Source organism: Pristis pectinata, chromosome 7 (assembly GCF_009764475.1).
Source record: "Pristis pectinata isolate sPriPec2 chromosome 7, sPriPec2.1.pri, whole genome shotgun sequence".
Lineage (NCBI taxonomy): Eukaryota > Metazoa > Chordata > Chondrichthyes > Rhinopristiformes > Pristidae > Pristis > Pristis pectinata.
This window is the reverse complement of record NC_067411.1, coordinates 49,964,565-49,991,081: the sequence shown is the minus strand read 5'-3', so window position 1 is coordinate 49,991,081 and position 26,517 is coordinate 49,964,565. Positions and strand designations below refer to the sequence as shown.

The 26,517-nt window shown below is 42.4% G+C and overlaps 1 protein-coding gene across 5 annotated transcripts in view; it reads left to right on the top strand.

Moving 5' to 3' along the window:
- The window catches only part of LOC127572812 (ADAMTS-like protein 1), a 480,850-nt gene that overhangs the window by 255,309 nt on the left and 199,024 nt on the right, over positions 1–26,517 (top strand). For all 5 annotated transcript variants that reach the window (XM_052020448.1, XM_052020447.1, XM_052020449.1 and 2 more), the window contains exon 4: positions 21,961–22,088. In XM_052020448.1, coding sequence (XP_051876408.1) covers positions 21,961–22,088 — 128 coding nt within the window. The remainder of the gene's footprint in view (positions 1–21,960; positions 22,089–26,517) is intronic.

The following is a 26,517-nucleotide window of genomic DNA, read 5'->3' as shown; positions in this document are numbered from 1 at the left end:
ACCTTGGGGTACAATTCCTAGCTCCCTGAAAATGGCAATACAGGTGGAGAAGGTAGTGAGGAAGGCACGATTGCCTTCATAGGCCGAGGCCAAGAGTTAGGATGTCATGTTGCAGCTGTGTAAAACATTGGTTAGCCTGCACTTGAGTATTGTGTACAGTTCAGGTCACCACACAACAGAAAGGATGTGGAGACAGTACAGAAGAGATTCACCACGATGTTGCCTGAAATGGGGGTGGGTGGGGGCAAGGAGAGATTGGATAGGCTAGGTTTATTCTCACTGGAATCTAGGAGGCTGAGGGGTAACATTATAGAGGTTTATAAAATTATGAGGGGCATAGATAGGGTAGATATTCAGATTAAGCTAAGACACAATTAGCATGGATGAGGTGGGATGTTTTCTGAGCTGTACAACTCTATGACTATGTGATAGCTTTGCCAGGAGCCCACATGAACCCAATGGGCTGAATGTCCTTTGTCAGTATCATTATAAGACATTAGCAGAAAGAGATATAAGTTATAAAATTATTATTTAAATGATGACCTAAGTGGAAGTACAGCCTAGAAATGAATGATAAAAATATGTCTATAAAAATTAAAATAAAAATAAAAATTTGTTTTTTATTGTGGTTTTAGTTTTAATTAGCAGCTAACTTACTTTCATCATAATTCTGCTATTCTATGTGGAATCAAGTGTGGGAGAGAGAAGAATGCCCTTTATAAATATGAGAAATATGGCACCAGTGCATGGGATAGAAATTAAAATTAATAATGTATTGATGCTTTTATGGTGTAACTAATGTGGTTCATCTGTAAGAGGATCTTTGGTAATATACTGACATTTTGGGTCAGTTTTATTTGGATGGATGATGAAGTGAAATTGAACTGACATTTCCGACGGAAAGTGTCAATGCGAAATGCTGATCGTCCTAATATCCCCACAGATTTTCAAAGAGTTTCTCGACCTTTTGGAACTCACCACTCACTGATTCTGAACACAGCCATTTGCAGCTAGCAATGCTACTCCTTGGTAATATGTAATGAAATTTAGCAAGGAGCCGATGCACAAAAGACTGTGAAACAGTAAATTATGCTAGTAGAATATGTTCGTGCTGCAACTGAGAAATGGCTATTGTGCCCCTTGCAATTGGATGCAGGCTTCACTGTATGGGAGGTAAGAAACACATATTGTCAAAAGCAAAACAATGCACGCCCTGAATATCAGAAATAAAAATGCTGGAAATACTCAGCAGGTCTGACAGCATCTGAAGAGAGAGAAAGATAGAGGTAAACAGTCAGTTCAATGACCTTCCATCAGAACTTGTCCACCTGAAAGGTTAACCATTTTTCTCTCTGCAGACGCTGCCTCACTTGCTAATAGTTGCAGCATTTCCTGTCTTTATTACCTTGGGAAGAAGGACTCAGGTATGCTTCTTGGAAGCATGGGATTGGCAAAGAAGAAATTTTCATAACACACAATGACTTTAAGATGGAAAGGGTACAAAAGATGTCATTAAGGTGGAAAAAGTGCAGAAAAGATTCACAAGGATATTACCATGACTCGAGGGCTTGACTTATAAGGAGCGGCTGATTAGCCTTGGTGACCTTATAGAAGTATATAAAATCATGAGGGGCATAGATAAGGTGGATGGTCACAGTCTTTTTCCCAGGGTAAGGGAGTCTAAAACTAGAGGGCAGAGGTTTAAGGTGAGAAGGGACCTGGGAAGAAGTTTGCTCACACAGAGTGTGGTGGGTATCTGGAACAAGCTGCCGGAGGAAGCTATAGAGGCAAATACAATTACAGGATTTATTAAGTTATTTAAGCAGGTACATGGATAGAAAAGGTTTAGTGGGATAAGGGAAAATGGGGCTAGTTCAGATGGACATCTTGGTTGGCCTGGGTGAGTTGGGCCGAAGGGCCTGTTTCTGTGCTGTATAACACTATGATTCTGTGATCTGATCTTTGATGGAATGGAAACAATTCCTGTTGAGGAAATATTTCAGTTTATTCAGGGATCCCGATCAGCACCTGAATGGCTGCCTGGATTTGTGGGAAGCCAGAAATATTGTACTGGCAAATCCCAGTGCCTGAGATGCCATCTTCTCCTCTGCTAAATCAGTGTAGATGAAACCATTCTTCACAAATACATAATCTGTGTAATATCTCCAATCTGAGGGGAACAGCAAATTAGGAGACACAGCAGAGAACTGCTGCAGCTACATGGAAAGATCCTGTGGTGAAAAGGTTGAGAGTCAATGTGACCTTGACCTCCACAGAGAGAGCAATCTAGGCAGGAAGGCATGGCTGAAGGTACTCCCATGGAATATCACTTATCTCAGTGATGGCAGCCTTGGAGAACTCTAGGCCTGTGAAGATGCTGTTGATCACAGAGGCCTTGGTGGATTATGGTGTCTCTGAAGATTCTGAGGTAGTTGGCTCTTCTTAGAGGGGCATGTCTGTGCCTCTTGCCCCAAGATCTCTGATCCTTCCTGGGTGCTCAGCAGTGACTGCAGTAAACGTATAAACTGTCACCTCCTTTAAGGATTGTGTCAAATGATTGACTGCATTTTGGGCTGCAAGAATATTTACAGAAAGATATAGAGATGAACTGCAAAAGTACTTTGAATAAACTACTCTCTGTACTTTGTGTTCCTTGTGTCTTAAGTGTATCAGCATGAACACTCTGCAGTGGACTTTGTTAGATGTTAAGAACCCACTGAGCCCACATATGCTGGCTCCCTGAGTGGTGGAGAGCTGCCCACTGTGTCACCACTGAGGTACTTATGGAATGTGTGTGTCAGCAGCTCAATGCTGGGTAAAACACTCCATGTCAGTTTTAGCCAACTTTCTGGACTTTAGGAGGTTTTGTGCAGCTTGCAGTAAGTCTGGAAGCTGCCTGATCAACAAACCAGCAGCATGTGCTCCCGTTTTACAATGAATGTCAGCCAGAGCTCTTAGCTAAAATTCAAGGCAGTCCTGACAGGAAATGGGCATTATGCAAATAACAGAGTTGTTTAGTATGTGCTTGACGCTGGGAAAATGTCAGGCGCACTGACGTGAATACCACACACCAATTCCCAATACGATTTTGTTCCTGGTGCAGTTTAATCTCGACGTGGATGCCAATGCTATCCACTCTGCATGAAATTGAAATTGGCCTATGCAGCACCCAAAATTGGGGGCTACATGATCCAGTGTCAGGCTGTAGAACTCAAAGCTATCAAACAAGACTGACCAGAAGAGCTTTTTATTATTTCCCCATGTTAAAATGTGGCACAGCAGAACTGTATGCAGCTGCCTACTGCTTGTGCATTGGGCTGCACTTCTACAGCAGCTGGGATCCCAACTGATGACGGTAGTCACACAGGGTACTTGTGATGTTTAATTGACAGAGGCAGTGCAGATGAGAGAAGAAATGCAGGAGCAAAGGTTACTGCAGCTGAGGTAGGAATTAATCTGCCTTGTACTTCATGACAGCCCATTCGTAGGCAAATGGCAAGCACAGCAATACTCACATCACACTCTCCCTTACACATGGACACTCTCTCAATCACATGCGCTCCCTGTTTCCCTATCTCTACCTCAGTCACTCTCCCCGTTCCCCTCTCCCCTGATTTTTCTATATACATCCTGTTTCTCTCCCTCCCTCTCACACATATCTTCCCTTTCACACACACCCTCTCTCTCTCACACACACTTGTATACACACACACTCATACAGACACACCACACTCCATCTCTCACACACCCTTTGTCTCACCCTCTCTCATACACACTCTCTTATACACACCCTTGTCTCTATCCCACGCACACAAATACCCTACCACTCTCCCTCTCACACACAGACAACCTCTCTCTCTCTCTTGCACACAGACGCAGTCTCCCTGTTCTTTCTGTCACACAGACATACAACCTCCTCTCTCTCATACACAGAGCTCTCTCAAACACACACCCTCTCTCTCCGACACTCACGCACTCCCTCATGCTTGTGCACACACAGGTACACACACTCTCTTTTGTGCACAAACATGCTCTTGCATGCACAAGCTTGAATGCACCACTCTCAACCTATCTCACACATACATATAGTTACACAAACTCTCACCCTCTTTCTCTCTGTCTCACTTTCCCACAGACACTCATACTCACTACCTTACACACTCTCACATTCACAATCAACAAATATTGCCACACACCCACAGACTTGGAGTCTCTCACATTAGTACTCACACACAGCCACACTCTCACTCCTTTGCTCTCATACACTGCCTCAGCTCTGGAATTTCTTTCCCCCTCCCCTTTCCTCTATTTGCATGTCTGATAAGGTAAAGCCTGATTGGGCAGCTGCCGTTCCTGGATCTCCAAGTTCAGAAATTGTGCAGCCCCTTCTTCAGGAAGCAGCAGGCTGCTGATGGGGCTTCAAATAGACAGGGCTGCAGTGTGTTAGCGGAGCCTTCTCTGTGACATTGCACAGAGCAGCAGTGTGAAGTTTGTTCAGGTTACCAGGGACGCCAGCGAGCCCACAAAACATGGACCCTTGTCACTGGGCAACAGCTACTATTTTTCTTCAGATCCTGCTCTTTATGGTACTGGTAAATAACATTGTCATTGTTATTCTAACTGAATTCCTGAGTTCCAGTTTCTTAAGGTCCTTTTCCAGATTCTTTACCCCTTTCTGTAAAATATTTTGGAAAGTTTGATATCTGCTTTTGTACTGTGTACAGGTTATTAAAACCATTATACTTACTTGGCACAGTTTCACATTTATATTCCAAAAATTAAGTAGGTTTTCTATTTGTCTTTAAAAATAAGACTGTTACCAAGCAACTGCATCTGTTGGTAGTTAGGTTTGAGAACTGTAAATGTGTTTTGCCCTTTAAATGTTTTCTAATGTGCATTGACAGTCTGGTGGTGTGAGGAGCAGTACATTGCACACAGGGTGGCAGGGTCTGTGCACACACCAGTACATCCCACTCACAATCACGGCCCTCCAAACACCTTCAGAGAGCACTGGTAAAAGGAAAGGCAATAGACTCTTATTTTTATTTTGTTGTTCCCTGCTTTTGGTGTTTTGAAACGAAATATTGAAACTTGCAGTGCAGGCATTTAGGTGTAAGTTTTCCGCTCAAGTTATATATATATAATAGTATTTTAGCAAGAAGTATGCAAAAGGTTAACTGCTAATTGTGATTTTTATAAAGTGGTAATTTTGCTGTAACTGCTTTGCTGTCAGTGTCATTGTTACTGAAAGATGATTTGTTACTTCAAATATGGTGAAATCTGAGAGCTGGCACTCTTGGACTCTTTCATTCCTTCCTTTCCTTCCATGAAGGGACGACCTTCTGGTAAATCCATAACTCTGACAAATTGCAAGAGGAAAGGGCTGTGCCTTTCTGAGTGCCTTTGGGATGCTTGACTGTATTAAAGGTGCATAGTTGTTGCTGTCCTAGCTTACTCCATCAAGGTACCGCTTTGACTTCTTTTCCTGGACAGCTAATAATGTGGTGCTGAGTCGGTGCCGACAGGATTTCCCAAGAGAACTTTGCTGGTGTAACGTTAGAAGGTTGTTACAGCATTGTGCGCTTCTCCACAGCTGGAAATAAGCAGCAAGAGGCAGTCATTAATAAACTTACGCAGAGGTGAGAATGCTCAGCTCCTCCGTCCTACAGATGCTCGGAGGGCATGTATGAAGAGGTTGGCAAGGCTATGTGTCAGTGAGTGTTATCTGTTGCTCTATGACTAGCCACTACCTCCTGGTGAGGAATTGCACAGAGACTGGAATTAGGATTGTTCCAGACTAAATAATGGAGCACATGACAAGCATTGGCAGACAACAATCACAACCAGGATTCCAAATACCCCGGTATTTTTGGTTACCTGAAAAGGTGTTGAGATATTTGTGCAGTCAGTCAGCTGGTAGAAATTGGGCCTTAGTTAGAAAACAGGAAATTTATATAGCTGCTGCTTTTCCCCCCTTTGACGTCAAATAAGGGGAAAAAAGGTAGTTCAAAGTAAGTACAATAGAACTACAATAAATACATTGCAAGTTTGCCAAGAATTTTATACTTGGATTGGGATTATGATTAGAATCTGGCTTTCTATATGCTTAAGATAAAAATAGACAGTGCCCCATGGCTGAGAATGGAGCTGAAACATCCAGAGCAGGAAAATGCTCATTTTCATTACTGTTCCTTGTGGAGTTTGCTCATCCCAACCTTTAAGACTTTGGGCTAGGAATCAGCCAGGGAATGTATTCCTGCTGCAAAAGTCTGATTTTGTGTGTGTGTGTGTGTGTGTGTGTGTGTTACATACACGTGAATGTCCCTGTTACTTTCTCTTTACTATGTCATTAGACCCTTAATTCCCTATTATTTCTGGTATGTTTATTGCACCAACTACAATGCAGTCAAATATAAAATATTTGTTTAATTGTTTATACTTTGATGTAATTTCTCCTGTTTCTGTCTCTAAGGGGCCCAAAATTATATTTCTTTTCTGCTCTTTCCATTTTTACATCATTCTATAAAATCTAAAATATCTTTATATTTCTTGATGATTTACCCTCACTCTATTTTCTCCTTCATTGGCAATGGTTTGGTAATTTATGGCTGCTTCTTAACCTCTCCCAATTCTCAGGCTTGCTACTCTTCTCGGCAACTTTACAACCCCCATCCTTTTAATCTAATGCTATTCTTAACTCCTTAGTCAACAATGGATGGATCACCTTTTCTGTTTTGCTTTTATTTCTCAATGGAATATATGTTTGCTGAGAATTATGAGCTTTATGAACAAATTCTTCATATGCTTGTTATTGTTTATCAGTTGGCACAGATCTTAATATAATTTCTTAACCTTTTGAGACCATTTAGCCTCACAGTCTCACAAATGGCTTTATTTAAATTCATTGTTCTGGTTGCATAAATAAAATTTTGTTGTATTGTGATTATGTTTCCCTAGAGAAATGTTTTCTAATTTCTAACTATTCCTCTTGCATTACCCAAGACTGTTAAAACTAGACTGATTCCATGATGTATGGTTCCAGAAAGCATTGCACATTGCATTCTACAAATTCACTGAGCAAACTCCTTTCTCCATTTTGATTTGCCCTGTTCATGTGAAAATTGATATTCCCCCATCCCCTTGTTACAATATATTTTTATTCTTTGATTAATTCTCCCTGGAGACTATAAATTAGTCCCACTAGTAATTTTTGTCCTTTGTTGTCTCTGTAAGTTCTGGGTACGCACGTGCACACACATACTTTCTCGAAACCACTCCCAAGAGCCTGTTACACCATGTTCATGGGAAGATATTGTTATACTCTAAAGTAGATACCTGGCAGTATACACTGACACACAGTTTGCTTCAGACATCTGGTTTCTGGTTTCACACGCATATCTCGAGGCCTATCTAAAATAGATTTTGCATGTTAAAAATAAGACCTATGACTGTCTGTCCTGTTTAAAAAAAAACATTGAGTTACCTGATGTTATTTCATACATAACATAGAAAATGAGATAACAAAAGCACCTGGTGTTGAGGGGATACTGTCCCAACACAGTAAACTAATACACCAACTCAATAAGCTGTACCCAAAGACATGGGTTGTATTCTAACATGAGTCAATGGTACCCTAACACAGTACAAAGAATTGGACTCCAACACTGAATCATACCACAACACAGTGAAATGAATACCAGTATCTGGGATGAGAGGATTGTTATATTACAAGCAGCTAAAGAAATTAGATCTATATTCTTTGGGTTTCAGAAGAATGAAAGGCGATCTAATTGCAAGCGGCATAGCAGGGAAGATCTCAAATGAGGGGACATTGATGTGAGATTAGGGCGTGATACTGAGGCGTGCAGGAATTTCTTCTCACAAAGGGTGGTGAATCTCTGGAAATCTCTCCCTCAGAGAGTTGTGGAGGCTAGATCATTGGAGGTATTTGAAGAGGAGGAAGATAAACTTTTTAAAGATTGGGTCAATTATGGGTTATGGGGAACTTGCACAGAAAAGGAAATAAGACCTCGGACAAATTGGCCATGATCGTATTGAATGGCAGGACTATGTGCCACTCTCCTGTTCCTATTCATATGTTCTGACACATAAAACTGTACTCGAGAAAGAGTTGTACAGCAATACAAGGAGATGTATTCCAATATGTACCTAACCACAATGAGACTGCTATCCCAGTACAGTGAGCTGTGCTGCAACATTGAAAGTTGTACTTCAAAAGAGGGAGCTGTATGGCAACACAATGAACTGCACCACAACACAGTAAAATGTATCCTAACATGATGAGCTGTATCCCAACACGGTGAACTGAACCCCAACATGAAAGAAGCAAGTGAGGAGGTTGCTGGCGCTTTGACAAAGATCTTTGTGTCAACTAGCAACAGGCGAGGTCCTGGAGCACTGGAGAGTAACAAATGTTGTGCCTTTGTTTAAGAAGGGAAATAAGGATAATCCAGGTAACTATAGGCCATCGAGCCTCACGTCAGTGGTAGAGAACATATTGGAGAGGATACCTAGGGATAGGATTTATGTGTATTTGAAAAGGCATGACCTGTTTAGGGACAGTCAGCATGGCTTTGTGCGGGACAGGTCATGCTTAACAAACTTGATTGAATTTTTTGAGGAGGTGACTGTTTGATGCTTGATGTGCTTGATGACGGTAAGGCAGTGGATAATACCTACATGGGCTTTAGTAAGCATTTGACAAGGTCTCACATGGTAGGTTGATTCAGAATATAAAGATGCATGAGATCCAGGGTGAATTGCAAGTTTGGATTTGGAACTGGCTTGGCCATAGAAGACAGGGAGTAGGGGCGGAAGGGTGTTATTCTGGCTGGAGGTCCGTGACCAGTGGTGTTCCACAAGGATCGGTGCTGGGACCTCTGTTGTTTGTGATGTATATCAATGATTTGGATGAAAATGTAGATGCGTGGACTAGCAAGTTTGCAGATAACACCAAGATTGGTGGAGTTGTCGACAATGTAAAGGACCATCAAAGAATACAGTGGGATATAGATCAGTTACAAATATGGGCAGAGAGGTGGCAGATGGTGTTTAATCTGGGCAAGTGTGAGGTGTTTCACTTTGAGAGGGCAAATGAATACAGTTAATGGTAGGCCCCTTTATAGCACTGAAGTACGGAGGGATCTTGTGGGTCTAAGTCCATATTTCACTGAAAGTGGCTATGCAGATGGATAAAGCTGGTGAAGAAGGTATAAGGTAGGGTTGTTGAGTATAAGAGTAAGGAAGTCATGCTGCAGCTGTATAAAACGTCATAGCACATTATTATGTGCAGTTCTGGTTTGCCCCATTATAGGAAAGATGTGGAGACTGTGGAAAGGGTGCAGAGGAGGTTTACCAGGATGCTGCCTGGGTTAGATGGTATGAGCTATAAGGTAAAGTTGGAAAAACTTGTGTTGTTCTCCCTAGAGTATCAGAGGCTGAGGGGAGACCTGAGAGAGTTTTTAAAATTAGTGGAGGCATAGATAGAGTAGACAGTCAGAATCTTTTCCCCAGGCTGGAAATGTCAAACACCAGAGGACATGCTTTTAAGGTTAAAGGGGGGAAATTTAAAGGCGATATGAGGGGCAAATTGTTTACGCAGAGGGTAGTTGGTGCCTGGAATGGGTTACCAGGGGTAGTAGTGGAAGCAGGCAGTTTGGTGGAGTTCAAGAGGCTTTTAGATAGACACATGACTATGAAGGGAATGGAGGGACATGGATGATACACAGGAGGGGGACATTTAGTATAAACTGGCATCAAAATCAGCACAACGTCGTGGGCCGAATGGCGTGTTTGGTGCTGTACCATTCTATGATCTATGAACTGTACTCAAAGGTGGAAAGTTGTCCCCCATCATAGTGAACTATATCCCAACACAGTGAACTGTACCCTACCTAACGCAGTGAAAAGTATAGAGAACATAGAGAAGTGTACCCAAATACAGTGAACAGCACCACAACATAATGAAGTGAACCCCAAGTGAGTGAACTTTAGATACAGTCATAGAATCATAGAGTACTACGGCACGGATAAAGGCCCTTTGGCCCAACAGTCCATGCTGACCATGCCATCCACCTAGCTAGTCCCAATTTCCAGGGTTCAGCCCATATCCCTCTAAGCCCCACCCCTCCATGTACATATTTAAGTGCTTCTTAAATGATACCATTGTACCTGCCTCAACCACTCCTTCTGGCAGCTCGTTCCATATACTCACCACCCTCTGTGTGAAAAAGTTGCCCCTCAGGTCCCTTTTAAATCTTTCCCCTCTCACCCTAAATCTATGCCCCCTAGTTTTGGACTCCCCTGCCCTGGGAAAAAGGTCATTACCTTCCATCTTATCTGTGCCTTTCATAATTTTAAACATCTCTACAAGGTCGCCCCTCATTCTCCTACATTCCAAGGAATAAAGACCTAACCTGGCCAACTTCTTCCTATGACTCAGGCCCTCTAGTCCTGGCAACATCCTCATAAATCATCTCTGCACTCTTTCCAGTTTAACCACATCTTTCCTATAACAGGGTGACCTACACAGGTCTACCTGCAATGCCACTTTCAATGAACTATGCACTAGTACTCCTAAGTCCCTCTGTTTCGTTACACTCCCTTCTGCCCTAACATTCATAGTATAAGTCCCACGCAGATTTGACTTTCCAAAATGCATCACCTCACACTTATCTGTATTGAAATCCATTTGCCACTCCTCAGCCCACTTCCCTAACTGATCAAGATCTGTGATGACCTTCTTCACTATCAACAATACCTCCTAATTTTGTGTCATCCACAAAATTACAGATCAAGCCTTGACCATTCGCATCCAAATCATTTATGTAAATAACAAATAACAAGGGTCCCAACACCGACCCCTTGTGACACACCTCTAGTCACCAGCATCCATGCCGAGAAACAACCTTCAACCACCAACTTCTGCTTCCTACCTCCAAGCCAATTTTGAATCCACCTAATTCGCTCTCTCTGCATCCCATGGGAGCTAACCTTCCAGACCAGCCTATCCTGTGGGACCTTGTCAAAGGCCTTGCTAAATTCCAAATAGACAACATCCACTGCTCTACCCTTATCTAGCTTTTTGGTTACCTCTTCAAAAAAACTCTAAAAGATTTGTCAAGCATGACTTTCCATGCACAAAGCCATGCTGACTCCTCCTAATCAGATTCTGTCTATCCAAATGCTGGTAGATCCTGTCCCTCAGAATTCCCTCCAGTAACTTAGCCATTACCGATGTCAAGCTGACCAACCTGTAGTTCCCTGGCTTGTCCTTGCTACCCCTCTTAAACAATGGAACAACATTAGCCACACTCCAGTCTTCGGGAACTTCACCAGTGGCTAACGATGAAGCAAATATCTCCGCAAGGGCCTCTGCAGTTTCTTCTCTAGCCTCCCACAAAGTTTGTCCCACTTGGTCTGTCCCTGAAGATTTATCCACCTTAATGTGCTGTAAGGCAGCAAGTACTTCCTCCCTGATAATATGAATTTCCTCCAAAACATCTTCACTAGTTTCCCCTATCTCTTGAACAACCACGATTTTCCCCTCAGTAAACACTGAGGAGAAATATTTATTAAAAATCCCACACATCTCCTGCAACTTGAGACATAAGCAACTCTCCTGATCTCTAAGGGGACCTACTGTCTCCCTAGCTGCCCTTTTATTCTTTATATAGCTATACAACCTCTAGGGATTTACCTTAACCTTACCTGCCAGATCCATCTCATACTCTCTCTTTGCGCTCCTGATTTCCCTCTTCAGAGTATTCTTAATCTTTTTATATTCATCAAGGGATTCACTTGTCCCCCAACCTCCTAAACCCAATGTATGCTTCCTTCTTTTTCTTGGCCAGAGCTTCAATATCTCTCATCAGCCAAGGTTCCCTGAACTTGGCAGGTTTACCCTTCACCCTAACAGGAACATGCTGCCCCTGGACTCTTGATATCACACCCTTAAAAGCCTTTCACTTGCTATTCATTCCTTTCTGTTTAAACAGGCTCACCCAGTTGACCACTGCTAGATCCTGCCTAATTTCCCCCAAAATTAGCCCTGCTCCAGCTTAGGACCCTAACCTGTGGACCTGTCCTGTCCTTCTCCATCACTATTTTAAAACAAATAGTATTATGGTCACTAGACCCAAAATGCTCCCTGACTGCTACTTCTGCTTCTTGCCATATCTCATTCCCTAAAAGCAGGTCCAGTATTGTACCATATGAGTAAGTTCATCTCTATATAGACTCAGGAAACTTTCCCAGACACATTTCACAAATTCCGCCCTGTCCAGGCCCTTAACACTCTGTGTAGTCCAGGTAATACCAGGGAAATTAAAATCTCCCACGAATACAGCACTATTATTCTTACAACTATGAGCAATTTCTCTACACACCTGCTCCTCAAGTTCCCACTGACTATAGGGGCTGCCCCCAGAACACTTACGCAAAAGATGCATTTCACTGTGTGTTTCGATGTACATGTGACTAATAAAGATATCTTATCTATAATACAACCCCACTAGAGTGACCCTCTAGTGGGGCTGTATTAGATGCTGCATTACTCAAACTGTATGGAATTTATACAAAAATGTAAGCAAAACTAGCTAAGTAATTTCAGCACTAAATGATTATTCAAATTCCTTAGAGATTTTACATAGGATTACTTGGGATATATAGTACAGAAACAGACCATACGGTGAAAGGTTACTGGTTGTAGATGGGAATGCAGAGTTAAGGTTACATTCAGATCAGCTCCTATCTTATTGAAATTAGGCTTGGTGGGCCATGTAACCTACTCCTGCTCCTAATTTGTATGGTCATATGTAACCAGCCCATTCTGGTGTTTATGCTCCATTCAAGACACCTCCTGCCTTTCCCCATCTAAATTGGTCAGCGTGACCCCTTGTTTCCTTCCCCCTCTTATGTCCATCGAGCCTTCCCTTCGAAGTACCTATACTATTCATGTTAACCACTCCCTGTGGGTTTGAATTCACATTCTCACTCCTCTTTGGGTAAAGAAGTTTTCTCTGAATTCCCACTTGGATTGGCAGCCTCTAACTATGCTCTCCCTCTGAAGTGAAAATGTTTGCTCTGCATCTACTTATTGAAACCAGATATATCCTGGGATTTTAGATTATCTAATTACCATCACTTGGAACTTTTAGCCAGACACTCCCAAGAAGTGGATATTTGATGTAGAAAACTACAATAAAATTGCCATCAGTAACATGACAGCTAAGGGGGTGAGATAGTTGATAAGATAAGATATCTTTATTAGTCACATGTACATCGAAACACACAGTGAAATACATCTTTTGCGTAGAGTGTTCTGGGGGCAGCCCGCAAGTGTCACCTCGCTTCCGGCGCCAACATAGCATGCCCACAACTTCCTAACCCCGTACGTCTTTAGAATGTGGGAGGAAACCGGAGCACCCAGAGGAAACCCACACAGACATGGGGAGAACGTACAAACTCCTTACAGACAGTGGCCGGAATTGAACCCGGGTCGCTGGCGCTGTAAGGCGTTATCCTAACCACTACACTACTGTACCTGCCCTATCATGCTGTGTGTATCATGGGGTATCATGCTGTGTGTTTACAACCATGTACATTCCCCCACCCACTGCTACCTTGTGTATTTGGCATTCACTTGTGGTTTAATTGTTTTTCTTGAGATGCTTATCTTTCAAGTTCCATGTAACTCTTTTTAAAGATAGCAGTATTGTATGAAAAATAGATCTGTAAACTAGATTTTGTTCAGCTTTGGGTTCAAAGTTTATACTTCCATTCAACATGAAGGATTATTTTCTTCGTAAAGTCACTCCCACCATGAGGAAATGTCACTATTTTGTGAAGTTCGTCAAGCATTCTGCTGGAGGAACTCAGCAGGTTGAGTAGTATCTGTGAGGGGAAAGGAATTGTCGACATTTTCGATTGAAACCCTGCATGAGTCCTGATACAGGGTTTTGACCCAAAACGTCGACAATTCCTTTCCTCCCACAGATGCTACTCAACCCACTGAGATCCTCCAGCAGATTGTTGTTTGCTCCATATTCCAGCATCTGCAGTCTCTTGTGTCTCCACCTGATTATACTTAGTGTGCTGTCTACTACTCTGTGTGGATGTACTCAATTACAGACCAGAGGGAAGAGCTTGTCTGTTGACAGGTTATGATGATTATTTAGGGACTGAAATAGGTGCACAGAACTATTTGGTCTGCTACTCAATAGTCTTGCATAAAAATTTTGCAGCCTTGCTCTGTGATTTGGTAAATGTTTGCTGGAAAGCAGAGGAGGGGAGTACACACAGGATAAGTATGTTAAGGGACATGAGAGGAGTCTGGATGGTGTTGTCAGGAAGGAGAAGTGAATCAGGAGAAGAATTAGGAAGTGATCAGAAAGGTAGGAGAATCTGGGAGGGAGTTGTTAGGAAATGGAGTAGAATCTATGGAGTTGTCAGCAAGGAAAGGGGAATTGGATGTGTGGTTAGGAATGGGAGATGAATTGAGGAGTGGTCAGAGGTGGGAGTCACTGCTATAAGAAGGGCAGGTCTAAAATACCTTTGCTCAGCCCTAAGCAGCAGCCTAGTCCCACATGTTATGTGAGCCTTGTGGCTGGTCTTCTGGGGGCAGTTTCTTACTCTTGTTGAATTCAGTCATCCTTGAGGCCTGGTCTCCTTGCATCTGGAATGATATTTGTGAATGAGGATTCTTGATCTGAACAACTGTGTTAACTCCTTTAGACGATGGATCCAAGGTCAAAAGTTACTGTTCTGGCTTTGATCTCCCCACCATCCGTAATTGTCATGGGAAGGAATACATTCTGTGTTGGCACAAGTGGATTCAGTTCTGGAGTTCTGTATGTTGCTAGTATGTTGAAACATAATGTTTAATCCTAAGACAAATTGTGTTGATGAAGATATGAATTAGCAGCAAGAGTAAGCCACTTGGGCTCTTGAGCCTTCTCCTCTTTTAAGATCGATATCTTTGTTAGTCACATGTACATCGAAACACACAGTGAAATGCATTTTTTACGTAGTGTTTTGGGGCAGCCTGCAAGTGTCGCCATGCTTCCAGCACCAACATCACGTGCCCACAACTTCCTAACCTGTACGTCTTTTGGAATGTGGGAGGAAACCGGAGTATACGGAGGAAACCCACGCAGACACTGGGAGAACGCACAAACTCCTTCCAGACAGTGGCCAGAATTGAACCCGGGTCGCTGGCGCTGTAAAGCGTTATGCTAACCATTATACTAGAATCATGATTGATCTTAACTCTACGTTCCTGTCCAGCCCTGGTAGGAGTCATAGAGTCAGAGATTCATAGAGAGATGCAGCATGGAAACTTCAACCCATGTTGCACATCAACAACCCATTTATACTAATCCTACATGAATCCCATTTTAATTCTTCAAACATTCTCCTCAATTCCCCCAGATTCTAGCACTCACCTATACCTACACAATTTACAGTGGACAATTAACCTACCAATCCACACATCTTTGGGAGGTAGAAGAAAACTAGAGTACATCTTCTCACCCACTCCGTCTATACTTCTGAGGATCTTTTTTGTTTCAGTCAAGTTACCTCTCATTGTTCTAAACTCCAGCAGAAATAAGCCCAGTCTGCACAACGTTTCCTCAAAAGATAATCTGCTGATTGTATCTATCAGTTTAGGAACCTTCTCTCAACTGTTTTCAATATATTAACATTTTTTTCCTTAAATAAGGAGACCAACACTGCATTACTCCAGATGTTATGTCACCAGCACCCAATATAACTAAAGGATAACCTCTGTATTGAAGCTCCCCAGCAACAGATGATAACATTTTGATCGCCTTCCTATCTACTTGCTATATTTACATCCTAGCTTTTTACAAATCTTGCACTGGGATATCCATATCCTTCTGCATCTCAGAACTCTGCAATCTCTCACCATGTAGATAATTGCTTCTTTTTTTTCTGAAAAAACAATTTCACAATTCCCCACATTATACTCCATTTGTCAGATCTCTGCTTACTCAGTGTACCATTTATTTCCTTTTATAGCTTTTTTGTTCCCTTCACAATTTATTTAACTACCTATCTTTGTGTCATTCACAAATTTGCCAACAATATCCCAGTAATGATCCCTGTAGCACACAAGTCATTACATTTCAACAACTAGAAAAACCATTTATGCCTGCACTTTGTTTAATGTTAGCCAATCTTCTATCCATGGCAATACTGTATATTACATCCTACACCATGAGCTTTTATTTGCTATAATAATTTTTGATGTATCTTATCAAATGATTTCTAGAAATCTAGATATAGTACATCCATTGGTTTTCCTCTTAGACTTAACAAAATTGGCCACTTTTGATGAAGGGAATGGTTGAATGAAAGTAGTGTATTATTCGATCTTCATGCCAGCCAGCTCCTCACAGAATGTTTTAAGATGTGGTTGTGTGGCTCTTTGACATTCTGATTTTTGAGTCAGTGACAATTCCTATTTTCTGAAAGTAACTATATTTTCTGTGGAGAAAAAAAAATTCATATGAACTGTTCTCATAATAAAATGAATGAGCTGTGTTGTACAGTCAAACACTATGAATTTACTGAGGGAAAGTGAGGCTGAATCTCTCTCTGAGCAGTGAATTGGAAGGCAGCATGGCCCGATAGCCACTGAAGCAGATAATGGCTGTGACTGCAGAGTGCATTGAGGGTAATTAAGATTCACTGAAGCTTTGGAAGTGGCCAATGGGGAACAGAACCATGTGATGCATGAGTGCTTTCCTAAGTACAGAGTATAAAGTGTTGGCGTGTAGCTGCATACTTTTAACATGCCAAGGTTGGGGATCACATTTCAGCTTACCCTATTCATTGCATACCTTTCAGTATTAAAACCAAGTTATCATTCTAAGCATCATGAATATTGAACATCAACTGATTTTATTCATCTGTTCTGAATAACAGCTCCGAGCCAATTAAAGTAATGGATTTAAATACCATAATTTGCCCTTTTATATTGTCCTAATTTAACCATGAAACAAAAGACCAGCAAATACCCTCAGGTTGTGAGACATGGCATGTATACTAATTCCAAACTGGATCCAATGCAGAAAGAGAGGGAGATGAGCCCCAGTCTGAAAAGTCACGTTGATTCTGGGTTTCTCAGTAAAAGTTAAACAAGTGGAAAAAATGGGCCATCCTGCAGCAGTGCAGAGGAGGATTTTTGTAATCCTAGGAATGCTGACATTACAGTGAAGGGAAACTACTGCTGTTTGCAATTAAACTATGGTATGTACTTGGAAAATGTGTTTGAGTTTATTTGGAGGAGTGTGTAGTTAAAATCTCTACAGGTAACCTTGTGTTTTTTTAAATACATTAGATTGCACTACCTGCAGTCTGCAGGGTTCAAATCATTGTGTTGATTCAATGTAATTTGTTTCTTGAACAAAAGTTTTATTTCAAAATTGTTTTGAATATTTCTGTATAGATTGATCCATGTACAAATTGCAAAGTTCATATTTGACAAGGTGTGAATATTGACATTGCTGATCATTCTGCCCTTGGTGAAGCTGGTGTCAGTCTTTGACAGATGTTGCAGCTTCTGGTATGGCACATTCATCAGTAACCACCTAAAATTACATTCACCAGATCTTGTCTTTTGTAGCTGGAAAGTTATTATGCATCCCCAACGTCTTTCTTTCCCAATGATATCTGAGGGTGAGGAAATACGATAGAGAGAAACCCAGTCTGTGGCTCATTCCTCACTATTCAGTAGGCTATGAGTCCACCTGTTGGCTGCAGGGTCTTGAATTCAACAGCTGGTGAAAATGACTTCAGAGCAAAATGATAGGAAGCACAGTGTATGAATCCTCTCAACCAGGAAAGCAATTTTCTGGAAAGACCTTCAACAGAAATTCTAGTACGCCCTAAAGAGTATGCTGGATGGGCACAGCAGCTGGGATCTGCAACTGGTCAGGTATTTAGCCCTTCCTCAGATCATGCACCCAAGGCCCAACGTCTTGGGTCTAAGTGGCCGGGGTTACACATTTCCAGAAGCATTGATATGTTACATGGTGCAGTAGACTTGAGATCTGAGTGCAGGGCCATGGGACACAGGTGAGCCTGAGGGATGAAGGACTGCAGTAGTTCAAGGAGGTGGCCCACCCTCACCTTATGAAGAGCAATTAAAGATGGGTCATAAATGCTGGTCTTGTCAGTGATACTCAGATCCTGAAAATGAATGATAAAAAAACATAATTCACTGACCTCGCAGGTGAGTTACTCCAGTGCTGCATTACTATGGCCATACTGACCACAGACTGCCCTGTGACAGATACTCCCAGGACAACATGATCCACGTTCCTCTACAATACTCTAAAAGGAACATTGCACAGAGAATGCTGTGACGTCATCCCATGCAACCCTGAAGTGAAAGTTGGGTCAGGTTTGCAAAGGTGACTCATTTGTGAAAGTAATTGGCCAGAATTCTGGAGCTAAAAGTCCTATTATGTGACTGAGGTTCTAGGAAAATGTGTTTTAATAACCTTTAGCCGTCTGCATCTTTATCCACGTCAGTAGATCCCATTTCTGAGTGACACAACTTGTTGGCGGAGATTGGCCTTGTATCATTTAGTCAGATACACAGTTGGAAGTTGGGCCACCTCCTGGAGAAGACCCAGGCCTTGGCATAGAGACATTCTCCTGAGATCTGACTCTGGTCTCTGCAAGAATCACACACCAATCGTGCCCTGGTCTTTGGGCTTTCCCTACTGTGCCATTTGCCACAAGTCAGGTAGATCTGCCAATTCTTTTCCATATACTTCCATATTTCCTCATGGTCTAGAAGGCCATTCAGCTCATTGAGTTAGTTGATTAACAGCCATGTAAATAGTTTGTGTGTTCTTTACTTGTGGGAAGCTGTGTCTGGATTGTGGCCTTGTCACTGGCACAAGCTACTTCACTGCTGACTTTTTAATGGGAATATTTGGAATCTCTATCCCAATTTTCACTCAATTATCTTTACCCACCCAGCACGATGAGTGCAGCTGTTGAAAAGTACGTGGCACTCTGATGCATCTCATAGAACTGCTGCCTCATACTTCCAGTGACCTGGGTTCACTGCTGACTTCCAGTGTTATCTGCATGTTCTCCCTGTGACTGTTGTGATTTACCCCTGGTTTTCTCCCACATCCCAAAGTTCTGCAAGATTGTAAGTTAATTGGTCCTGTTGTGCAGCTGAGCGATGAAATTTTGGGGTACATTGATGGAATAATGAAATGGGTTTAGTATAGGATTAGCATAGGAATAGTGCTCAATGGTGACGTGGACTCGATGTGCTGAAGGATCTGTTTCTATATCCACTGACTCTATGACTCTAAGGTCTTTGATCCCAGAGACTCTCCATGCCTCCTGTAGCCAGCATCCAACGTGATATATTTCACAGTATCTTTATGAGCTCTCATTCAAAACCTTTGACTAAATACATCTGTAATTATTTCTAGATTAATGTATTATTTGGTTAGGTTCCACTAACAAACTGGTTCCAGGAATTCAAAGTCAGGTTTCTTCTACTGGATGACCTTCACCCCATTCACCCAATAGAATTAATGATTACCTTTGTGAAGTGCCCTGCCACCCTATTACACTGGCATCTATCTTTGGGCCTCCAGCTGGAGATAATTTGCATCTCTGAAGTAGATTTCTTGTGTTGTTGGTGGGTTTGTCTTATGAGGAAAGTTTAAGTAGACTGTCTCCAGTATCTCTTGAATTTGCAAGAATGAGGTATTCTCAATGATACAACAAAATTCTTATGGGGCTTGATGAGGTAGATGCAGGCATGGTGATTCCCCCGAATGGGTATCATGAACCAGGGATCAGAGCCTTAAGATGAGGGGTCAGCCATTCAAGATGGAGATAGAGTCAGAGAGTTGCACAGCACAGGAACAAGCCTTTCAGTCCACATGATCATTTTGCCCATCTGCACTAATCCCATTTGACTGCATTAAGCCCATATCCTTCTATGCCTTGCCGTTTAAGTGTCTGTTGAAATGTCTCTAAAACATAGTGATTGTATTTGATTCTACCATCTCCTCTGGCAGCAAGTTCCAGATATCAACTACTTTCCCTCAGAACTCCTTTCTCCCACCTCAAACCTATGTCCTCTTGTTTTTACTACCTTTGCCATGGGAAAAAGACTATCTACCCTGTATATACGGCTCCTGTAATTTTGTACACCCTTATCAGGTCACCCCTCAGTCTCCTTCACTCCAGGGAAACCAATCCCAGCCTATCCAATCTTGCTCCATAACTAAAATTCTCCAATCCAGCCAACATCCTGGTGAATCTCCTCTGCATTCTCTCCAGTGCAACCACATCCTTCCTATCATGTAGCGACCATAACTGCAGACAATACTCCAAGTGTGGTTTAACCAGTGTTTTATAAAGTTGCCGCGCAACATCCCATATCTATGAAGGCAAGCATTCCATATGCATTCTTCACCACCCTCTCTGCCTGTGTTGCCACTTTCAGGGAACTATGAACCTGAACCTTTTAAGGGATCTCTGGATTTGAACACAAAGATGAGAAGTAATTTCTTCACCTAGAGGATGGTGAACCTTTAGAATTCCCTATCCACAAGGGTCATGAAAGTTCAGTTGCTGAGTAGATTCAAGATAGAGACCGATAGATTTTTCAATATTAAGGAACTCGAGGTTTATGGGGTTAGTGCAGGAAAGTGGCATCGAGTAGGCTCAAAGGGTCAGATGGTCTACTCTTGCTTCTATTTCCTATGTTCTTTTATTAGTGTATTTTTCCCCTGGGTGGAATTTTAGGTTTTTGTTTTGAGATGTTATTTTGTTCAAATGCAGCATTATGCTGTGTGCAAATGATATGACTGTTATCAAAATCTACAAGATGTTGTGGATCCCTGCCTAATGCTCAAAGTAACAAGTGTCCCAAACATCTTGGCAGTGAACAGTCAGACAGAAGCAACAGGACCTAGGCAGATCAGCTTTCCATCGACCCTCCTCACATTACATAGTCACACCCATCCATAATGTCCATCCTGTCCAAATCCCATCTCAACCCAAACCTACACTGCCCCCCACCCCACTCCTTCACCACTCCAACCATCCCCACAACCCAAACCCAACCCCTCCTCACATCCCATCTCCAATCCGAACCCAAATCATTCTTTGCCCCAAATAATCCCCATTCCAACCCAACCCCACCCTGCACCTCACCTCGCTCATGTGCCATCCCAATCATACCAACAACCCAAATCCAACCCCACCTCACACCATTTTTCCAGTCCAACCTAAACCCACTCTGCACCCCTCTCCACTCATCCCAATTCAATCCCATCCCTAACCCAAACTCCTCCCCCCATCATCCCAACTGCACCTCTACTCCCACCACACTTGCTCCCAACCACCACCCTCATTGCCTTTGTTAGTGGGTGAGATGGAGTCAATGGTGGGGAGAGACAGAATGATGGACAAAATCTGGCAGTGTGATGCAACGTAAATTGTAAGTGTTGACAAATTTAGATGTCACTCACCTTCATCAAACTTTAGTCACTTGATGCAGCTCTTTCTCAATGTGTTTATTCAGAAACCTACTTGCTGTGTTAAATATTTCATCTGAAACTTAAAACCCCTTCATGAAAGAAAGAAATCCTGAAATAAATCCTGATCTCTAGCATTGGGAACTAATCTAATGAAAAGATCAAAGTATGCACATTAAAGGACTTGAATTGACTATGAATGCTGCACTTATTGTTAGAAAAACAATTTCTTGTTATTCTTAATTATGCATAATCTACCTCCAGGGCTAAAAACCCACCAAATGCTCGATCTTACATAAAGCTGGAGATGTAATTTTCACGGATGTTGTCTGCTTTGGTATCTGCTGCTTTGAATATATTTAGACAAAGATTGGCCTGTGTGTTTCAGAGTTGGCGGACAGCCCGCTCAGAGGAGGACGGAGATTCACAATGGGATGCCTGGGGTCAGTGGAGTGAGTGCTCGCGGACCTGTGCTGGTGGTGCTTCATACTCACTGCGCCGATGTCTGAGTAGCCGGTAAGCTCCTCCTTTCCCTTTAGTTTCCCCATCTGTTTGGCTTCCCAAGAGAAGTACACTGTGTGAGACTAAAACCTGTTTCCTGCCTCAGTGTTCTGGCTGGCCTGACCCATGGAAGGTGCTCCTGCTGTATGAGCTACGCTCTGGGCCTCTCTCGGAGCAACTGCCAAATCATTACCAAGCTGTAACCTATGTCATCCACTGTCTTTAACCTTTACTCCCTGTCATTTTACACAGATAGAGAGTCTGTGCCTGATAGCTTTAGGAGTTCGAGGGAAGTTTTACTCCTTCAACCTCTTTCAAACATAGGGGATTGCAGGGGTCAGTACTGTGGGAGGATTCAGCCCGAAACTGCCCATCGACTGGCAACAAATGGCACCATCAGGGGCCTGCCTCATGAATGTAAGTGCAAATGCAGATGTGTGAATGTTATCCTGGCACTGACCTACTTGATAGCCAGAGTAATATTACTTTGCTTTTAAAAGTTGCCAAACCCTTAATCCTGAAACAAACTTTTAGGTTAGAGAAATACTGTCCTAACCTTAACCAAAGCTCTGTTGAATACTGGCTACATTCTAAGCTGTGTTTGGTTAAATTAGCCCATGTGTCTTTGATGCCTTAGCCTTGGCAGCTGAGATATCGGGACAGGAATAGGCAGCCCATTCCTGATGGCATACAGTCATTGCTGAGAGAACTTGCTGGTTGCTGGCCCAAACACTTCAATATTTCTCAGCTAAACTCTTTCAATTTCCACAAAAGTTTCCAAGTTATAAATTATTTATATTTTTAAAGCTGAAGCAGGTGGAACTAGAAGTCCAAACTGTAAATTCTTTCATGTTATAAAGTTACACAGAAAATTTCAAACCATTCACTCTGAATTAATTAGTGGGGATCATATACTATTACACCTCTTATTCTTACTGAAAATTGTTTCCAAATGTATAATTAACTAGATGTATCAGTTTCCACTGGGCTCAGACTTAATCTGAACAAGGTTTCAGCAATTCTTTCCCTTCCCACCCACCCCCACTATCACCTTATGTTGATATTTTGTCGCCAGAAGGGCTTCCCTGGCAAGCACAGGACAAGTCAGTGAAAGCACACCTTGGAACAATGATAGTCCTACCAACAAGGTGTGACTGGGAGAGTTTCAGGAGATGTGTGCAAGATAATGTTTTATTAGCAGATCTCATTCCCATCTCATTATCTGACCCCCGTCCCGCCCTCTGACCCCGGTCCCACATTCAACACAGGACCTGATCCCATTTTCCATGCTTGCAATTTTGCTCTGTCTTTTATTCTATGCCTTGAGATCTTTTATTTTACTCAGCTGACCTTGCTGTTGTGGTATCCTTTGCATGTCTGTTGTAATTTGTGTGTGTGTGTGTCAGGTTTGTGTGTTATAAACTGGATCCTGCATCTGATGTTTATGTGCATCTGTCTTCATAATCTGTATTTTCCTTGTGGCAAGGAATGTTGTTCATGATCCATTGTTGATCTTCCTTGGAGGTAAAAAACACTGTAGTTTGGGTAATGATTACCTTTAGTGGTGATGATTTGTTTCCATTTCTAATTTGCCTGTTAACATTATTGCCCATTTATGCACTGGGTTTGGCTGGTGCCTTTATCTTCTTGGGGTTGCATTATCATCTGATAGCTGAAAAATGTGATGATGAAGGGAAGGAAAAACAGATAAAAGGAGATCAGAATGGTGAAGAAATAAATAAAAGGCAAGCCTTACTTTTACCTTCTATTAATTGAGGATGTCCTAATGCAGTTTCACAACCTGTAGTACAAAAATGTAGTACAACAAACAATCTGCTGGAGGAACTTAGCAGGTTGAACAGCATCTGTGGGGTGGGAAATGGAGACATAAGAGACTGCAGATGCTGGAATCTGGAGCAACAAACAGTCTGCTGGAGGAACTCGAAATGTAGTTACTGCTGTAATGTGGGAACCATGGGTAACCATTTGCAACAGCAAGATCCCAATGCCACTGGTGTGGTAACAGGTGGATAATCTATTTTTGTGATGAATAACATATGCAATAAGAAGTAAGAGCAGGAGTAGGCTATTTGGCACTTTGATTCTGCTCTGCCATTCATCATATGGCCTTGGTTTTACATCTCATCCAAAAGACGGCAACAAAGACAGTGTGGCACTCCAGTGGTGCCAGCCAAGATATTTGCACTCAGGTCTCTGGAATGAGACTTTTGACCTTCTGACTTGGAAGTGAGAGCTGCCCACTGGGCTGACAGATGGCAGAGTGAAGGATAGTTGAGAAGGTGACACTATTGCAGGAAAAAGGAAAATGATGGGGAAACCTTGTTTCTCATATTTTCTTATGAGGCAAAAGAAAATTTAATCTCTCTCTCATGCCCACCAATTTCGCCCGAGTCACACACCCTAGGGGCATTTAACAACAGCCAATTAACTTACCAGCATATCTTAGTGTCAGGATGGAACCCAGCTTTCTGGAGCTGTGAGGCAACAGCACAAACTGCTGTACCACTGTGCAGTCCTTAAGCTTACATTAGATTTAATCTCACAAGATTAATTCTAATGTAATATTAGGGGCTGCACAGTGGTACAGCAGTTTGTAGGATGGAGGGAATAAGAAGGAAGACTAGAAAGAAATGATAGAATAAGGAACTACTGTGAAGAGAAATGTAAGTGTGAGAAACAAGACAGGTGGAGTACAACAGGTGAGGGAACTGAGAGAAGCCAAAGGGAATCAGTCAGATAGCAGCTTGAACTGTGACCTAGTGAGTGCTTTTACCAGGAAGCATTATTACAGGTCTTTGTGCACCAATTGCACATTCTCATCCTCAAAAGTGGACAAACCCAGCACTAAGGACTGGTTCAAAGACAATTGTTGGGGATAGAGAGCCAGCTGCTCTAAGGTGACAGTTTGTCAGGTAGAATGGATCAGGCTAGGGTTGGGATGAGTGGTGAGCAGTCTGCAGCCAAGATCGGGCCTGGGGCTGGACGCATGGTGGTGGGTGTCTCTATCAGTCTCTGAAAGGATCAAGCCCAGGGTCAGGGGAAGTTTCTGGGAAAGATGGGGCTTTGGGTCCAGCACAGTGATAAGATATGTGGGGTGGAAATACTGTGGATGGGATTGGAGATTGGGCTCTCCATCCAGTTCCTCAGGACAGATCGCTGGATTGGGGTCTGAGCCAAACAGCTGGTAAGCAGTAGGGGAAGTATGGTCAGTAAAGGATTTCTTAGTCCAATGTTGTTCAGTGAGTGTTCCTAATTTCCACCATTGTGGTCAAGAAGTATTGTTTCGTGGGAAGTGGCATTGTGCTCTACCCAACTAGTGCAGAAACTGAATGAGGGAACAGGTGACTCATGGCTAGCAGTGCCCAGTCAAATTTCTGGATTGAAGCAAAGTGATCTGGAAATTGGACCTTGTGTAATCGTGAAAGAAATACCAAACATTTTGCATTTAAATTTCTAGGCATTCGTCAATTTCAAGGATAAATATTGATGTATGTATGTTATTGGAGACTAACACAACAGGAGGTTGGACAGCTACATAAGAGGAGTATATATCATATCAGTGTCACTTACTCACCACTCCAGAACTCACTGACCTACACTGGCTCATAGTCTCTTGACATGAAAAATGTCATCATTGTGTTTGAAATGCACGATCATCTGCAATCTATTTGGACTGTATTGGCCCCCCTGACTACTTTATCACTCTTGCATCAACTTTTGTAGTTTCTGCTCTAGTCTCTTAAGTCTTTCTGCACCTCCTCCCCCCAATCCCTTTTCCTTTTGGAAGACTTTCCCCGAAAGCCATCCATTCACCAAGCTTTTGGTCATCTCTCTGAACCTTTTGTTTATCACCACTTGGTGCATCTGTGAAACACTCTTCGGCAAATTTTATCTGAAAGATTACGTTATTTATCTGTACAGTGAGATGCAGTCATAGTGTCATACAGCATGGAAACAAGCCATTTGGCCCACCATGGTCATGCCAACAAATGGGCACCCATCTCCCAGTCCATGGCCCATAACCTTCTATGCTTAGGCGATTCATGTGCTCATCAAAACATTTCATAAATGCTGTCAGAATCTCTACTTCCATCACTCTCTCAGGCCGCATTTACCAGGTACTCACCACTCTCTGGATAAAACCGTCTCCCCCCACTTCAGATCCCCTCTCCTAACCCTTACTCTAAATCGATGTCCTCTAGCTTTATCTACCTCTGATATGGGAAAAGGTTTCCTGCAGTCTTCCTTATCTTTACCTGTCATAATTTTATTTACCTCAATCATATCCCCTTTAAACCTCCTCCTCTGCAGAGAAAACAGACCTAACTTCTCTAGGCTCCTATATCCACATCTAAATCATTCACACATATTACAAACAGCAAGGGTCCCAGCACTGATCCCTGTGGAACAGGCATCCAATCAC